The 18667-nt window shown below is 37.0% G+C and overlaps 1 protein-coding gene across 2 annotated transcripts in view; it reads right to left on the bottom strand.

Annotated features, from left to right (window-relative positions):
* Window positions 1–18667, bottom strand: part of LOC150079047 (protein LSM14 homolog B-like) — a 170180-nt gene that overhangs the window by 106688 nt on the left and 44825 nt on the right. For both annotated transcript variants that reach the window (XM_090382429.1, XM_090382430.1), the window contains exon 5: window positions 11402–11545. In XM_090382429.1, coding sequence (XP_090238555.1) covers window positions 11402–11545 — 144 coding nt within the window. The remainder of the gene's footprint in view (window positions 1–11401; window positions 11546–18667) is intronic.

Here is an 18667-nt window from a genome sequence, read left to right as displayed (position 1 = left end):
TGTTTTGTTTCCATTCCTAAATAATTTTATTGATGTAGATATTAAATAAATTTGGTGATAGTTCATTCCTTGTTTGACTCCTTTATTGGTGTTAATTGGGTCTGATAGTTAGCCATTAGAATATTTTATGCAGACTTGAGTTTTTATATAGGCTTTGCATCACTTTCCAGAGTTGGGTTGGGATATTTTCTTCATGTAGAATCATCCAACGTTTTTCCCAGTTTACATTGTCATATGCTTTTTCATAATCAATAAACAGCACAAATGTTAGTAGGTTGAATTGTCTTTTCTCCAAAATTTGTTGTAACGACTCCCTTTTCTGAACCCACATTGTTCTTCTAAGAATTTTTTATTAAGGTTGGTTGTATTTATTAAGTTTATTATTTAGTAAATTATTTCTTTAGTAAATTAGAGTATAGCTTTGAAGCAGTTAATAGAAGTGTTATCCCTCTGTTATTGTTATTTGTTATTTGGTTTTTCAGGAGCAGTAGCAACTAAGGCCATATCGCTCGGGGATATGCGGTGGTCATTCCCTGACCTTTACGCATCCTCCGTATTTGGTGGTGACAGGCTCGAACCCCGGTCTAATCAAGAAGCGTGTGCTACGCACTGTTGCTCCTTCCCACCTGGCTACGGAGGCACCTATCCCTCTGTAGTTAGGGTTTTTTCTGAAGCTTTTTTTGTGCAAATTGATTACTATTCCTGTTTCCCAAACTTTGGGTATCTATTGCTTATGCCATATGTTAAGTAATTTTAGTAATCAGTTTTGTTAATAAGGTTTTTTTTTTTTTTTTTATGTGAACCCCAAACAGGAGATGTATTAGAACCGTGCTTAGTACCGTGCTTGGGTTGGAGGTTGAGAAGATGAAAGAAGATATATTGTTGACATTGGACTTCAACTTCTGTAGATTGTAATTTTCAGGAAATACGTATGAAGGAAGGTTGTTCCACAAAACAGCAGTTGAATGAATAAATGAGGAAGATGAAAAGTTGGTTCTGTGAGTTTCAAGTTGGACAGTAAATGGATGTTGGCTGGTGGCGGCACGTGTTCGGACTGTTTTGAAAGAGAGAGCGGGAATTATAGAAGCCAATTCAGAAGAACAGTACCCATGGAAGTATCTGTAGAAGAGGCATGCAGCAGAAACAGTGCGTCTATGAGAAAGCGAGTGGAGAGACTCTGTTAGAGATGAATCATTAATTAACCTAACTGCCCTCTTCTGAATGGAATCAAGAAGCCTGAGAGAGGTTTTGGGGGCACCATCCCAGATGTGGGAACAATATTCCATGGCAGGGCGGATTTGCAATTTATACAGAGTGAGCAGCTGTTTGGAAGAAAAGTAATGCCGAGAGCGAAAGAGAAAACCAAGTTTTTTAGCTGCAGAGGAAGCAATATTTGTAATGTGCTTGTGCCAAGAGAGATTAGAAGTCAGGGTAATCCCAAAAGAGATATCATTTTGCCTAGAAATCGGATTGTCACTAAAGATAAGCATAGGATCAGGAGAATCCTTTTTGCGAGATATAAGACAAGACTGAGTTTTAGAAGGGTTGAAATCAACTAAGTTGTCTTTGCCCCACTGGAGAATTACCTGAAGATCGGCATTTAAGGAATTTGGCAGCAGATTTTCGAGAAGTTGAAGCTGATTGAGCAGGACAAGGTTTCTCAAAATGGAAAGTTGAATGCATTGCTATCATCGGCAAAACTATGGATAGGATTTCCAGTCAATGCAAGAAGGTCATTAATATACAAGAGGAAAAGAGTGGGGGAAAGAACTGAACCTTGGGGGACACCGGCATTAGTGGAGAAGTTAGAAGACAGAGCCATCTACGATCACATTCAGTGAGCGATGAGAGATTTGTTTGTTTGTTTCGGGATTTATTGGGCGCATCGGCAACTATGACCATAGTGCGCCAAGCGATGAGAGAGAAAATGGATAACCAATTACTGAAAACAGTTGGCAAACAATAAGATGGAAGCTTGTTTAGAAGACCTTTATGCCAAACACGATCAAAAGCCTTTGAGATGTCAAGAGCAACTACTTGTGTTTCACCAAACCTTTCCATTGAATTGGTCCATAAATGGGTAACATAAGCCAGAATATCACCAGTGGATCGACACTGACGGAATCCATACTGGCGATCGTTGATCAGACGGAAGGTTTCTAGGTAGTTTAAGAGTTGGCGGTTAATTGATTTCTCCATTACTTTAGAAAGAGTAGAAGTAATTGCAATGGGACGATAATTGTATGGGAGGGATTTGTCACCCTTTTTAGGAACTGGCTGGATATGAGCAAATTTTCAAGCAGAAGAAAAAACACCTTTGGAATAAGAAAGTGAAAAAAGGCGGCAAAGAATAGGAGTAAGTTCAGGAGCACAGGTTTTGAGAACAAGTGGAGAAATACCATCATGACCTGGAGCTTTCTTAGCATCAAGATTCATCAAAATCGTTCTGATATCCTTTTCACGGAAGACCACAGGAGGCATTGAATGGAGTGTGTTAGGAATGGTGGGTGTTTTACCAAGATCATTAATACATGAGCTGGAAGAAAAATGGGATGCTAGCAGGTCAGCTTTATCCTTGGCTGAAGTGACAACAGAACCATCTTGTTTGGACAGAGGTGGGAGCAGAGAAGGGCAAAAGTTGCGGCCAATAGCTTTGGCAAGAGAACAGAATGCTCGGCTACCATTAGGGCAAGAAGCAAGTTTTCTACTCTTAGCCTGTTTAAACTCTAGTTTGGACTGATTAATAACTGCTTTACAATTGTTGCGAGCTTTGGTGTAGGCAGAAAATGAAACTGAAGAATTAGAAACAAGCCAATTACGATATGCAACATTCTTCTCTTGGACAGCCTTAGCACATTTATTGGAAAACCAAGGTTTAGATAAAGGACGAGATTTTAAAGTGGAGTGTGGGATAAAGGATTCCATTGCTGCAAGAATAATTTCACTGACACGATCTGAGCAAACGTTGACATCAGAAGTTTTGAAACAGTAATCTGACCAAGGAAAAGAAGAAAAGAAGTCTCGCAGATCATCCCATTTTGTATTCTTGTAATGCCAAACAACATGAGGTTGGGAATAGCCATGAGATAAAGGTTCCATTGGAGAAGAGACAATCACCAAGTTGTGATCTGAAGTGCCTAAAGGACCTCTCACTTTGACCATGTACTTAGAAGGGTTGTTTGTGAGAAAAAAGATCAAGCGTATTGGCTGTATGATTAGGATTGTCCGGTATTCTTGTAGGTAAATGAACAATCTGTGCTAGGTCGTTAGTAATTGCCAAAGCCTCAGCATCTCAACCTGCTGGGTCAGTGTGACTAGAAAACGGAAGGCAGCTGGAGTTGTGAACATTAAAATCACCAAGGAAAATTACTTCACTGTTAGGAAAGTTGGACTGGAGAGTCAAGTTGCAAAGAGAGGAAGTCAAAGAGCTCCAAGTGATTAGTGGAGTTGGGAGAACAGTAGAGACAACAGATGAATTTGATACAATGAGGTAGAGAGATTTTAAGTCAGAGAAGATCAAAGAGAGGAGATTCCAAATTGCCAAGTCTCTGATAGGGAATATCAAAACGGACATATGCACAAGTACCAACCTTTGAGGTGAAAGGAATTATACAGCAAATAATTTGGACATCTGAGATGAGCAGTAGTTGAATCAACCGATAACTGAGATTCTGTCAGAAAAAGTACATGGGGTTTGGAAGACTGCAAGTGGAAATGGACATCGTTGAGATTAGAATTGAGACCGCGTATATTTGTGAAATGAATTAGGAAGTCCTTGGGAGGTTTAGATCTTTTCGCAGATAAGCTTGCTCTATTAGTTTGACAATTCATTGTGTATTCAATAGTAAGAAAAAGTGGGTGGGACATGCTGTATGAAGTAATGAAATTTTTGGATATGGCATACACGTGGTAAGAATATACCCAGATCCTTGACATAACGTGGCCTCGACAATGCTCCCCGAATACACACTACTCGGACTCCCTCCAGTCACTATCTGGCAGAGTAGAGGTAGCAAGATTATACACTAGCTGATCCGGAAGCCTCCTAGAGAGTTACCAATAGGTTTGGTCCGGTGTACTAACTAGCGGCCGGCCTGCGAACACCGTTTTAGAGCTGTACCCTCAAAATGTAAGGAATATTGGATCTCGCCACGACATTCATCATAACCTCAAAAGTCATCAATCATACTGCATGATGGAAGAGATAAGGAAGGGTTGGCCGGAACTTAGCTCTAGAGACTAAACATGGGTTCCACCACTTCAAGCCTCCAATAAGCAAAGTGCTGGTATTTCACCGGTTGATGAGAGTCATCTACCACCTAGGTGTCACCATATTTAAATAGTTCTACATTCAAATTGTCTATGCCTGGGCCTTTTCAGTTTTTTGATTTTTGTAATATTAAACTAGTTCTTCCATTGTTATATTTTCAACAAATAATTCCATTGTTATATTTTCAACACAGTCTTGTGTGAATAAGCACAGACCACACTGAGAAAAATTCTACCTCATGAGCTTGCACATTCAACTTTTCTCTCCAGGGTCAAATTCATTGACAAGGCTCTTAACATGTACTCCCTCATATTGTGTCTCGGTAGAAATGCACATTTTCAAATTCATTTCTAATTAGTGACTTTTTCCCAACATTCCCTCTACTCTTAAGTCAGTCTTCAGATTTCCTACTCTTAATATCATTAATGCCGATGTGTACCACAATATCACATTTTGTGCCCTTAAAAGATGATATCTGCTCTACATCTTTTATAATAGCATCAGATCCTCACAGTGAAGACAAAATTAATGCTGAAAAATATTATTACATCATCTATTTCTTTAAAAATACCAAGTAGTACTGGAAAATTGTCCACAAAAAATACCACACTTGAAAATGCACTACTGGTGCTACCTCAGCATTTATAAAAACATTGTTCAATGGGAACTTGTGCAACAATAATATACTTCCCCACAAAGCAAAAGAAAAGCTTCTCTACTTGTCTTTGGCAGTTGAAATGCCTAGGACTAAGCCAGAATCATCTATCTGGTTTAGTTTGCTATGGTAATCTATTTCAAAAATAAAAGTGGAAGATTTGAAAACTGTTGGTAAAATAAATTTGCACATAGTGCTCTTAAACATATCTAGCAACCTCAGTACACAGATGTAAGGTACACTGGAATGAAGAACTACATTTGGATTTTCAAGAGTTGGCATAACAGTTGATAGAAACAAGCAAACTGCTTTATTCAGGTGAGAAAAGAAAAAAACTTTTTTTTTTTTAATAAAAATGTCTAATTACACTGCTTTTTCCCCAACCACTTGAGGATGTGAAATTTCATTGAATATCACATCCACTACATAAGACAAATGTGTTACAGTTTCTATGTGATTTTATTATAGATGGAAGCTAGTGTACATGTTTGACATTTTACTTCTTTGGAATCTTATTGAAAGAAGAGAATTTCTGCACAACTGCAGATAACATGCCTAGAATGTTGATTTGGCCTGTTTAGCATTACTTTTATCAGAAGTTTCCAATTCAGTACTTTTTCTTGAATCCATCAATTCCATCCTCTTTCAAAACTTTTGAATGATAACTTGATTTGAACAGAAGTCAGTGCTACTCACTAGTGATTGCTTGTTGTACTTTATTTGTTAATGCTGAAAAGGGTTCCCATTACTTTTCTCACCATATCTAACCGACCATAGATTGCCACTGTTCTACAGTCTAGTCACACTTAACGAAAGACAGCTCACAAGTACACAGACAAGCTTAAAAACCTTTTACTTCTATGGCATTGCATCAGATGAAATTGTTTACATGTATCTTTTTCTTTCTTTTTTATATATCTCCAGATAATAGTAAAATGTCTACTAAGTATTCAACCACTTTCAAAGGAAGGCATGTACTTCCCTTTTCAGAGTATAAATTAACATTAGTAGAGGCATATGATGCAAGAAAGCAAGCTTATACAGCATCAGCCAAAAAAAAAAAAAAAAAAAAAAACCCTCCCATTCCACACATCCATTTGCTCCAAATGTTTCCTTAGTTCTACCTTCAATTTACTTAAGGTGTCAACTTCTACAACAGATGAAAGTCTGTTCCAGCAATCGATCACATGGTAGCTAAAGGAAAATTTCAACACACCCATTCCGCAACTATCTTTCCTCAATTTGAATTTATGTCCCCTCAAGTGATTAATATGGCCAAGAGAAAGAATCCCATCAGCATTGAGCTTGCTCAAACCATTCAAGGCTGAAAAGTGCTCCTTAATTAGATCACCTTGCAGGTGCCTAGTCACCAGACACTAATTTGCTAATCTGGTTGCCCTTCTCTGTACTCGTTCCAGCAGCTCTACATCCTTCTTAAAATGAGGCCTTCAAGACTGTATACAGTACTCAAGGTGTGGCCTAACCATTGCCTTATACAAGGGGATAATCACCTCCTTATCCCAGCTAGAAAAATCTCTATATATCATTGACAAGACATCATGAGCTACTCTTGCAGACTGTCTGCACTGCTAGGAAAACTTCATATCTGACTGCACAATTACCCCCAGGTCATTTTTATTCTCTACCACTTTGAGTGTAGTACAACACAGTTGATATGTTACTCTGGGGTTACTGCTACCCATATGCAGTACTTTACATTTGCCAATGTTAAACTTCAGTTGCCACCTCTCAGCCGATCTGCTCAATGTTTCTAGATCCTGTTGCAGTAGCGCACTGTCATTAACAACCCTGCCAACCTTCATATTGTCTGCAAACTCAGACAATAAGCGTGATATACTTTCATCAATATCATTAATAAATACAGAAAACAATGGATCCAACACTGAGGGACTCCACTAATAACCTCAGTCCACAAAGAGCAGTGTCCATTGATTATCACTCTGTATTCTCCCACTCATATACAACCCTTCATCCATAGCAGTATTTTGCCTTAATGCCATAATGCTCCAATTTTGTACAGTTGTCTTCCATGTGCAACAGTATCAAAAGCTTTTCTAAGATCCAAGTATATGATATGAAAATTATTTTTCCATCCAGTTCCTTTGTGTCCCACATCATAGCATCCAATCAAATTGGTCAGACAAGACTTCCCTTTAACAAATCCATGCTGTTTCCGAATTATAACTGAAGCGTTGTCTAGATGATCCTGCAGTGCCTCCATTCATTTCCCTGGAACAGAAGTTAAACTAACAGGTCAGCAAATACTTGTCACCCTTTGATCTTTGTTTGTGAATTGGGGTCACATTTGCACATTTCTAGTCCATGGGTAACAACTCTCGAGTCCAAGGAAACTCTCATAATTATGGCTAAGAGTTTGCTTACTTTCTTTGCTGCCTCCTTTAATATAAGTGGATATATCCCATCCACCATTTGCTAATCTGGTTGCCCTTCTCTGTACTCGTTCCAGCAGCTCTACATCCTTCTTAAAATGAGGCCTTCAAGACTGTATACAGTACTCAAGGTGTGGCCTAACCATTGCCTTATACAAGGGGATAATCACCTCCTTATCCCAGCTAGAAAAATCTCTATATATCATTGACAAGACATCATGAGCTACTCTTGCAGACTGTCTGCACTGCTAGGAAAACTTCATATCTGACTGCACAATTACCCCCAGGTCATTTTTATTCTCTACCACTTTGAGTGTAGTACAACACAGTTGATATGTTACTCTGGGGTTACTGCTACCCATATGCAGTACTTTACATTTGCCAATGTTAAACTTCAGTTGCCACCTCTCAGCCGATCTGCTCAATGTTTCTAGATCCTGTTGCAGTAGCGCACTGTCATTAACAACCCTGCCAACCTTCATATTGTCTGCAAACTTAGACAATAAGCGTGATATACTTTCATCAATATCATTAATAAATACAGAAAACAATGGATCCAACACTGAGGGACTCCACTAATAACCTCAGTCCACAAAGAGCAGTGTCCATTGATTATCACTCTGTATTCTCCCACTCATATACAACCCTTCATCCATAGCAGTATTTTGCCTTAATGCCATAATGCTCCAATTTTGTACAGTTGTCTTCCATGTGCAACAGTATCAAAAGCTTTTCTAAGATCCAAGTATATGATATGAAAATTATTTTTCCATCCAGTTCCTTTGTGTCCCACATCATAGCATCCAATCAAATTGGTCAGACAAGACTTCCCTTTAACAAATCCATGCTGTTTCCGAATTATAACTGAAGCGTTGTCTAGATGATCCTGCAGTGCCTCCATTCATTTCCCTGGAACAGAAGTTAAACTAACAGGTCAGCAAATACTTGTCACCCTTTGATCTTTGTTTGTGAATTGGGGTCACATTTGCACATTTCTAGTCCATGGGTAACAACTCTCGAGTCCAAGGAAACTCTCATAATTATGGCTAAGAGTTTGCTTACTTTCTTTGCTGCCTCCTTTAATATAAGTGGATATATCCCATCCACCACAGGTGCCTTTTTTATGTTTATCTCCAACAATTTCTCCTCCACTTTGCTCTCAGTAATTAAAAAATCATTTAACTCACTACCATAGTTTAATACACCTCTGTTATTCCCCTCCCTGAATAACTCTTCATATGTAAATATAGATGCAAAATACTCATTCAGTTTGTTAGCTACCTGAGCAGGATCAACAATTGAACCATTGATATCAAGTGGACCCATCCGATTCATCCCCTTCCTTCTAGAGTTTACTTAAGGAAAGCAGTCTTTGCTGTTTTTCTTTGCATCTTTTGCCAAAGATTTCTCGTAATGTGATTTTGCCTGCCTAACCTCCTTTGTGACTTGATTACAGACCGGCTTATATCTTCCTTAGGGTTCTGTGTCACCTGTTAATTTATTTGTATTCCATGCATTTTTCTTCTGTTCATCTGACATCCATTTAGGCCTAAACCTTGAACAATATTTCTTAGTTGGTATGAAAAGCCTTGTAGCTACTATGAAATATTTTAAGCAATTAATAAGATGAAAAGGTCAGACTTACCACCAATTGCTCTATCTCCTCTTTTAATACCCTTATCCAGTTAGTTATTAGGCCTACTAAAACATTTGCATTATCAACACATTTCCAGAATTTTTTTCTTAATGAATCTTGCATGCTTTCAGGTTGTTCAGAAAGATGCTTGATGACTATTCTGTAAAGCCATCTTTCAGTGCTGGCATTGACAACAAACTGCTTTCAGTTTTCTTTTTGCCCTTTATATATATATATAAAAAAACAATAGGTCACACACAACAGGAGTAAATAGCTTTGAATCACCTTGATTACTGCCATCTGTAGCAATAAAAAATGGTCCATTTTTCAGCTACATCACTACCTCTTATTTCCCTATCTATTTTCTTATTCCACAACCATATTTTTTTTGGTAGGAAAGAACAACACGCCTACATCATTCAACCCATAACATAATTGCTATGAAACATAACTTCTATTTTTGCATTTCTTTGTATGAACTTAACACTGTCCTTAAGCTTATGTTCACAAATGTCTAATTACATTGCTTTTTCCCCACCACTTGTGGATGTGAAATTTCATTGAATATCACATCCACATATAGCACATAAGACAAATGTGTTACCTTTTCTGTGTGATTTTATTATAGATGGAAGTTAGTGTATATATATGTCTGACATTTTACATATTACTTCTTTGGAATCTTATTGAAAGACTCAATTAGCTTTGCACCACAAATAAAAATTACAGTGAACACAATTAAGGTGCTTTTTGATTCTGCAACAGACTAACACAGCATATCCAATGACCAATTCATTTACAAAAATGAGTAGAAATACACAAAATAAAAAAAATAAAAAAAACAATTTTAATTTAGTTTTATTCTTTGTGAAAAGAATAAAGTAAATGTTTTGTGTTGTCACTAATTATACTATTACAGTAAGAAAAAAAACAAATTGAGTAAAAAAGAATGCATTGTCTATTACAAGCAATAATAATGACATTATCATATATTACGTACATAAGTATATTTGCACTTTCTTTAAAAATGTGCTTAATCATATATTTTATAATTTGACCCCTTTTTTACTGTCACCTTTCTATTCACACAGAGAGAGAGAGAGAGAGAGAGAGAGAGAGAGAGAGAGAGAGAGAGAGAGAGAGAGAGAGAGAGAGAGAGCCTGCATTGTAAACTAACTGCTGCCTACTTCAATTCAATTATTTCTCTTAAAAGTTTATATTGTGGCATTTTATTAAATGGCATATCAAACTGTAGAGAAAAGGAGAAATGTATTCCCTAATGCAGAAAGTCACAAAACCAAAACTAGTAGACAAAGATTACAATTACATCACTCTTACTGATGCTAAGTGTGTACGCAAGAAATTATGTAAAAAAGCCATTCCCTGTTGCCTATTCAATACTGCAAGCTACTTTGACTTTAAATAATGACTCTATATGGAAGCGATTTGTTATAAGATATTGGCAGCTACAAAACTAATTACAAAGAACCATGGTAATACCTTATATCAATGTTGAAATAATGATGCCAACCACAGTATACTAAAATTCCATTACCATTTACACAATGCCATTTTATCTGCTTTATCTGTTATATTCTACCCAAACCCATGATAGTAAGCTTGAGTTTATGACTATTTGAGGTCTTTAATTATACCTGTATGCTTTCCCTTCCCATTCATTCTTTATCAAGTTTAACAATTTCTAGTAATGTGGACACTCAAAAGCAAAATAAAACCATGCTATTTCTCACATGCCTGTGAGAAGTCTGCTTCCTTGTATCATCTGCTACTACTATGAAAAAGATGGAATTAACACACCATTCCATCAACTACTGAATCAGTGAAAAAATTAATTCAGTCATTTACTGTATTTCTTTACACTTCAGGAAGAAAAGTTTTTGCACTACTGTAAACCATTCAACCCATCTTCATTTACATTGTTTTGTTTTCAATACTCAGTACTCAAGTACCAATGGAAATAACTATTGAATATAAGAAAATTTAACACTCTACTGCATTCAAAAAGGTGGGTGCAGAGCAAATAATCCAATAGTTAGTATAAAAGAGACAAGCAATAATTTTGAATTAAATGGGTTTATTTTTAGAAATTAAGTTAAAATGTTGAATGACATTCAGAATTAATTTAACTGTAAAATAATGGTGTCCTGTTAGGACCCGTTGCTGGCTTCTACTTATCCAACAGTCTAACTACTTTAACTACTGTCAAAGTGCTACACAGTTAGCAGTTTGACTGCAATGAAAATTTCGGATTTTAACTTCAATGTGCAATAATGTTACTTCACTTTACTATATTGAAAGAAAATTCTCAGTGGTTACTTAAAGTTTTTAGTTAAATGACTATTTAGGAAGCTCAACAAAAATTCGTATTGAAAATATGAATTGAAAAAAAATTTCAAACTGGTTTTTACCTATATTAGCTTTATTAAGTTTGAGTTCAAGTTCCAGGAATTCTGCATTTGCTTGCTCAAAGTCATACTCTTCATTAAACTGGACATTAGAATTTCTATTATTTACATTTGATCGACTGCGAACACGTACTCTACGCCTTGTTCCTAAAATACAAAAATATTTAAGTCATCTCTAAATCTGAAGGGGAAAAACCATGAAAAGTTAAGTTATTGTAAGCTTTCACCAAATAAAAATGACAAGATCATAAATCAAATGGGTATCACAGGATGCAATAAAGAATAGTAGGTGGTATTAAATAGTAAGTCTATAAATATAAACTAAGCTAATTAAAAGTAGCCATTTTCTGATTCAAAGAGAGAGATTTTATTTTTTTCATGTTTCATGTGATGCTAATAAAGGCACCACATATAAGTAAATGCCATGCACAGGGCTACCAGAAGTTTCTTAAATTAAGAAAAAAATGCTACTTAATTTTTTTTTTTTTTTTACATATAGAGAAGCCACTAACTGTTGGTTGAGCAGAACAACTTCCTTAGCTTTGTGTCAAGATGACTGACATCAAAATTGACAACTTATGTGAAAGTTAAATTTTGCCTAAGTGAGATTATCACTACAAGTTCTATTGTTTGATTAATTAATATAAAAATACAAAGCAATATAGTTACATAAAAATGTACAACATAATTAAAATATCTCACTTCAATTTTTTGGCTAATCATCATCCAAATGTTTTATATAGAGCAGTTGTTTGTTATTTGGTTTTTAGGAGCATTAGCAACTAAGGCCATATTGCTCTGGGGATATGCGGTGGTCATTCCCTGACCTTTCCGAATCCTCCGTATTTGGTGGGCACGGGCTCGAACCCCGGTCTAATCAAGAAGAGTGTGCTACGCACCGCTGCTCCTGCCCACCTGGCTACAGAGGTGCCTATATATATATATATATATATATATATATATAGGCGCCTCCTATATATATAGATGGCATTAATCAGTTCTCATCCTTTCAGTTTTTAGTTTTTTTATTGTATAATTTGCTATATAATAACTGTTTATCTTGATAATTATTAATTAATTTATTTGCCATATTCATTATATATATATATATATATATATATATATATATATATATACACCCACACACACACACACACACACACACACACACACAGGGGGTGCACGTATCAACAGTTGGTCTATGTGGAATATACTATTTTATGACATACTATCCGCTTTCCCTACCTGCAGTAAACCCTCTTTTTTTGGCAATGTCTGCTTGACATCAATGCCTATTTAGGTAGTATGACAGCTTGGTATGCATAACACCCAGAATAAAATGTATTTTTCTAAAACAAAGTGGAAAGAGAAAAAAATATATATACTTTAATATATTTCTGTGATAAATAAAAAAAAAAAAATTAACAGTCAATGTATAGGTCAGAAATCCCTGCAACCATGAGGAGCTAAGGAGCAACTACACTCCAGTAAACCCAGCCTTGCTTAACACAACTGATCCATCTTCCTGTGGACAAATTATCATTCATATTTGCTTCATGCATCTCTTTAGCTAATGACTTTTCTCCCACCAACTTATGTTTACTTCATTGCCTTAGATTGGATATTTGTTACAAAGATTTTTTTTCCATTTCCTCTAATGTAATATGATCTTGCCATTGCTTCTGTTATGTTAGTTCTTTATTTTTCTTAAAATTCTTTTATAAATATTTAATTTTTGTTCAATTCCTTCAATATCCCTTAGCATTAGTATTAAAATGACAATGATGTTAAAGGGAGCAAACTTATTCTAGGAGGAAGGGGACACCATCCCATCACATCACACATATAAAAAAAAAAAAATTCTCATTATACTCACTACGAAAAAAAAGTGTCTATAGAATTTATTCTCTTAATTTTGCCAAACCTTGGTCACCTTACATGCAACTTATTCAGTGTTGAACAAGATGTATCCAAAGATAAACTTCATGAAATCTAGTTTGTTGTTTTGACCATTAGTCTTTTGTAATTAAGATTTACTGTTGTGGTAGCTTGCAAAATAAGTTCCACACCATTTCCTTTCTTGTGCAGCTCTACTGCATGCATTGTTCCACCAATGGTAAATATGTTTGCAATTTCCATTATGCATTCACTAACAATATTCCTGGTTAGAGTCTGGATAATCTGATTGTTAAAAAAAATATGCTTGAAGAGAAAGTTTTTCCATTCTGCTTTGCAGAATGTTATTCCATTTCCAGTGTATAATGACATCAATCTTCAGTCATTTTCAATCCACTGCAGGACAAAGGTCTTTTTCTTGGTCATTTACAGTCAAGCAGTATCCATTCCAAAATTTATTCATCTAACACCAGTTCTTCTTGATGTCACAAACATTGGTTTGTTGGTAAATCCATGGACATGTTTTCAGTCTATTTTGGTTAGGTTCAAATTTCAGCACTCAATACTTCTGTGTTGTCTTCAGTCTTTATAATGCTTTTGCAATCAATGTCCATGTTTCACAACCATATGTTAAGACAGGAAACACACATTGATCAAAAACTTCTCATTTGAGACAGAGTGGCAAGTTTGTCTCAAAGATTATATTAAGCTTTTCAAATGCTTGCCATCTCAATTTTGTGCCATTCAATTTCCATCATGTTTCCATCTTTTGAAATTTCTTGCCCAAGTTATACCTTTCCACTTCTTGTCCATTGGACATGGTTTTCTTTGATCTGGTAAATATGTTGAACATAGCCTGTGTTTTCTTGTGTATTCATCTTCAAACCAAACTTCTTGCTTTCATGCTGCAGTTCAATATTTTTCTGTAATTCTTCTGGATCATTGGGAAAGAGAATGATATCATCTGCAACTCTTAAGTGACTCAGGTTATCTCCATTTATCTTTAGCCCTTTATCATCCTAATTTAGCTTGCAAAAAATTTCTTCTAAATGCTATGTTGTTTTGAACTTGATCATTGTTGACACATATTGATGTATGTCACCTTTTCATTATTTACTGGAAAATATAAGCTCTGTCAATTAGGACATCGATTATTGCTTGTTTTGTGAGAGAGTAAAATGCTTTTTCAGTATATGAAGGCTATAATAGAAGCTACATAACTTCATATCTGCCTGCACAATTACCCCAGGTCCTTTTCATTCTCTACCACTGTCAGTGTGGTACCATAGAGTTGATATGTTACTCTGCTTCCCATATGTAGTAATTACATTTGTCAATGTTAAACTTCATTTGCCACTTCAACAATGTTGAAGATAAACATTAAACTTGTTCATTTCTTCTATTATATGCTTTCTTATGATCTTGCACATTTCAACAGGTTCTACCATGTTTATGTTTATTCATTGTGCTGCTGCACTGTTCGGATGTAATCCATCATACTGAAGCCACTTCTGAAACCTGCTTATTCTTTGGGTTGGGCTGCATAAAGTGTGTGCCTATTCTCCTTGAAAATATCTTAGTGAGAAACTTTTGAACGACTGGCAATGGGCTTATTGGTCGGTAGTTTATTAATTTTGCCAGGTCACTTTATTTGTGCAGGCACTTTAAGTAGAAGGAATTTTGAAAATAGTCTGGCTAGAGCTTTACATCCGAGCTGGCCTCCACCTTTGCCATTTTTTCTTTTTGATTTTATAGTATTGCTTTTTCTATCAAAATTTCTTGTACAGCTTTTGCATCTTGTGTTGGATCCAGGTTTTTTTTTTTTTTTTTTTTTTTTTTATGTGAACCCCAAACACAAGAGGTATTAGAACCTATAGTACTTAGTACCGTGCTAGGGTTTGAGGTTAAGAAGACGAAAGAAGATATTTGTTGACATTGGACTTCAACTTCTGTAGATTGTAATTTTCAGGAAATACGTATGAAGGAAGGTTGTTCCAGAAAACGGCAGTTGAATGAATAAATGAGGAAGATGAAAAGTTGGTTCTGTGGGTTTGAAGTTGGACAGTAAATGGATGTTGGCTAGTGGCGGCACGTGTTCGGACTGTTTTGAAAGAGAGAGCAGGAATTATAGAAACCAATTCAGAAGAACAGTGCCCATGGAAGTATCTGTAGAAGAGGCATGTAGCAGAAACAGTGCGTCTATGAGAAAGCTAGTGGAGAGACTGTGTTAGAGATGAATCATTAATTAACCTAACTGCCCTCTTCTGAATGGAATCAAGAAGCCTGAGAGAGGTTTTGGGGGCACCACCCCAGATGTGGGAACAATATTCCATGGCAGAGCAGATTTGCGATTTATACAGAGTGAGTAGCTGTTTGGAAGAAAAGTAACGCCGAGAGCGAAAGAGAAAACCAAGTTTTTTAGATGCAGAGGAAGCAATATTTGTAATGTGCTTGTGCCAAGAGAGATTAGAAGTCAGGGTAATCCCCAAAAGAGATATATCATTTTGCCTAGAAATCGGAGTGTCACTAAAGATAAGCATAGGAGCAGAAGAATCCTTTTTGCGAGATATAAGACAAGACTGAGTTTTAGAAGGGTTGAAATCAACTAAGTTGTCTTTGCCCCACTGGAGAAATACCTGACGATCGGCATTTAAGGAACTGGTAGCAGATTTGAGAAGTTGAAGCTGATTGAGCAGGACAAGGTTTCTCAAAATGGAAAGTGGAATGCAATGTGCTATCATCGGCAAAACTATGGATAGGATTTCCAGTCAATGGAAGAATGTCATTAATATAGAAGAGGAAAAGAGTGGGGGGAAAGAACTGAACCTTGGCGGACACCGGCATTAGTGGGGAAGTTAGAAGACAGAGAGCCATCTCCATCACCCTCAGTGAGCAATCAGAGAGAAAACTGGATAACCAATTACTAAAAACAGTTGGCAAACAATAAGATGGAAGCTTGTTTAGAAGACCTTTTTGCCAAACACGATCAAAAGCCTTTGAGATGTCAAGAGCAACTACTTGTGTTTCACCGAACCTTTCCATTGAATTAGTCCATAAATGGGTAACATAAGCCAGAATATCACCAGTGGATCGCACTGACAGAATCCATACTGGTGATCGTTGATCAGACGGAAGGTTTCTAGGTAGTTTAAGAGTTGGCGGTTAATTGATTTCTCCATTACTTTAGAAAGAGTAGAAGTAATTGCAATGGGATGATAATTGGATGGGAGGGATTTGTCACCCTTTTTAGGAACTGGCTGGATATGAGCAAATTTCCAAGCAGAAGGAAAAACACCTTTGGAATAAGAAAGTGAAAAAAGGCGGCAAAGAATAGGAGTAAGTTCAGCAGCACAGGTTTTGAGAACAAGTGGAGAAATACCATTGGGATCTGGAGCTTTCTTAGCATCAAGATTCATCAAAATCCTTCTGATATCCTTTTGACGGAAGACCACAGGAGGCATTGAATGGAGCGTGTTAGGAATGGTGGGAGGTGTTTTACCAAGATCATTAATACATGAGCTGGAAGAAAAATGGGATGCTAGCAGGTCAGCTTTATCCTTGGCTGAAGTGGCAACAGAACCATCTGGTTTGGACAGAGGTGGGAGCAAAGATGGGCAAAAGTTGCGGCCAATAGCTTTGGCAAGAGACCAGAATGCTCGGCTACCATTAGGGCAAGAAGCAAGTTTTCTACTCTTAGCCTGTTCAAACTCTAGTTTGGACTGATTAATAACTGCTTTACAACTGTTGCGAGCTTTGGTGTAGGCAGAAAATGAAACTGAAGAATTAGAAACAAGCCAATTACGATATACAACATTCTTCTCTTGGACAGCCTTAGCGCATTTATTGGAAAACCAAGGTTTAGATAAAGGACGAGATTTTAGAGTGGAGTGTGGGATAAGGGATTCCATTCCTGCAAAAATAATTTCACTGGCATGATCTGAGCAAACATTGACATCAGTAGTTTTGAAACAGTAATCCGACCAAGGAAAAGAAGAAAAGAAGTCTCGCAGGTCATCCCATTTTGCATTCTTGTAATGCCAAACAACACGTGGTTGGGAATAGCCATGAGATAAAGGTTCCATTGGAGAAGAGACAATCACCAAGTTGTGATCTGAAGTGCCTAAAGGACCTCTCACTTTGACCATGTACTTAGAAGGGTTGTTTGTGAGAAAAAGATCAAGCGTATTGGCTGTATGATTAGGATTGTCCGGTATTCTTGTAGGTAAATGAACAATCTGTGCTAGGTCATTAGTAATTGCAAAAGCCTCAGCATCTCGACCTGCTGGGTCGGTGTGACTAGAAAACTGAAGACAGCTGGAGTTGTGAACATTAAAATCACCAAGGAAAATTACTTCACTGTTAGGAAAGTTGGACTGCTGGAGAGTCAAGTTGCAAAGAGAGGAAGTCAAAGAGCTCCAAGTGATTAGTGGAGTTGGGAGAACAGTAGAGACAACAGATGAATTTGATACAATGAGGTAGAGAGATTTTAAGCCAAAGAAGATCGAAGAGAGGAGATTCCAAATTGCCAAGTCTCTGACAGAGAATATCAGAACGGACATATGCACAAGTACCACCTTTGAGGCGAAAGGAATCATACAGCGAATAATTTGGGCATTTGAGATGAGCAGTAGATGAATCAACCGATAACTGAGATTCTGTCAGAAAAAGTACATGGGGTTTGGCAGACTGCAACTGGAAATGGGCATCGTTGAGATTAGAATTGAGACCACGTATATTTGTGAAATGAATTAGGAAGTCCTCGGAAGGTTTAGATCTTTTCGCAGATAAGCTTGCTCTATTAGTTTGACAATTCATGGTGTATTCAATAGTAAGAAAAAGTAGGTGGGACATGCTGTATGAAGTAATGAAATTTTTGGATATGGCATACACGTGGTAAGAATATACCCAGATCCTTGACATAACGTGGCCTCAACAATGCTCCCCGCATACACACTACGTGGACTCCCTCCAGTCACTATCTGTCAGAGTAGAGGTAGCAAGATTATACACTAGCTGATCTGGAAGCTTCCTAGAGAGTTACCAATAGGTTCAGTCCAGTGTACTAACTAGCGGCCGGCCTGCGAACACCGTTTTAGAGCTGTACCCTCGAAATGTAAGGAATATTGGATCTCGCCACAACGTTCATTATAACCTCAAAAGTCATCAATCATACTGCATGATGGAAGAGATAGGGAAGGGTTGACCGGAACTTAGCTCTAGAGAGTAAACATGGGTTCCACCACTTCAAGCCTCCAATAAGCAAAGTGGTGGTATTTCACCGGTTGATGAGAGTCAGCTACCACCTAGTACTGCCTGGTAACATAGAGGGGCGGCGTTCCTCCATGTGGTGTGGGCGCCACACCTCGACCCCTG

The sequence above is a fragment of the Mastigoproctus giganteus genome, chromosome 10, assembly GCF_048544385.1.
Source record: "Mastigoproctus giganteus isolate SK-2022 chromosome 10, ASM4854438v1, whole genome shotgun sequence".
Lineage (NCBI taxonomy): Eukaryota > Metazoa > Arthropoda > Arachnida > Uropygi > Thelyphonidae > Mastigoproctus > Mastigoproctus giganteus.
The sequence above is the reverse complement of the archived record's forward strand: the minus strand, read 5'-3'. Positions and strand labels throughout refer to the sequence as shown.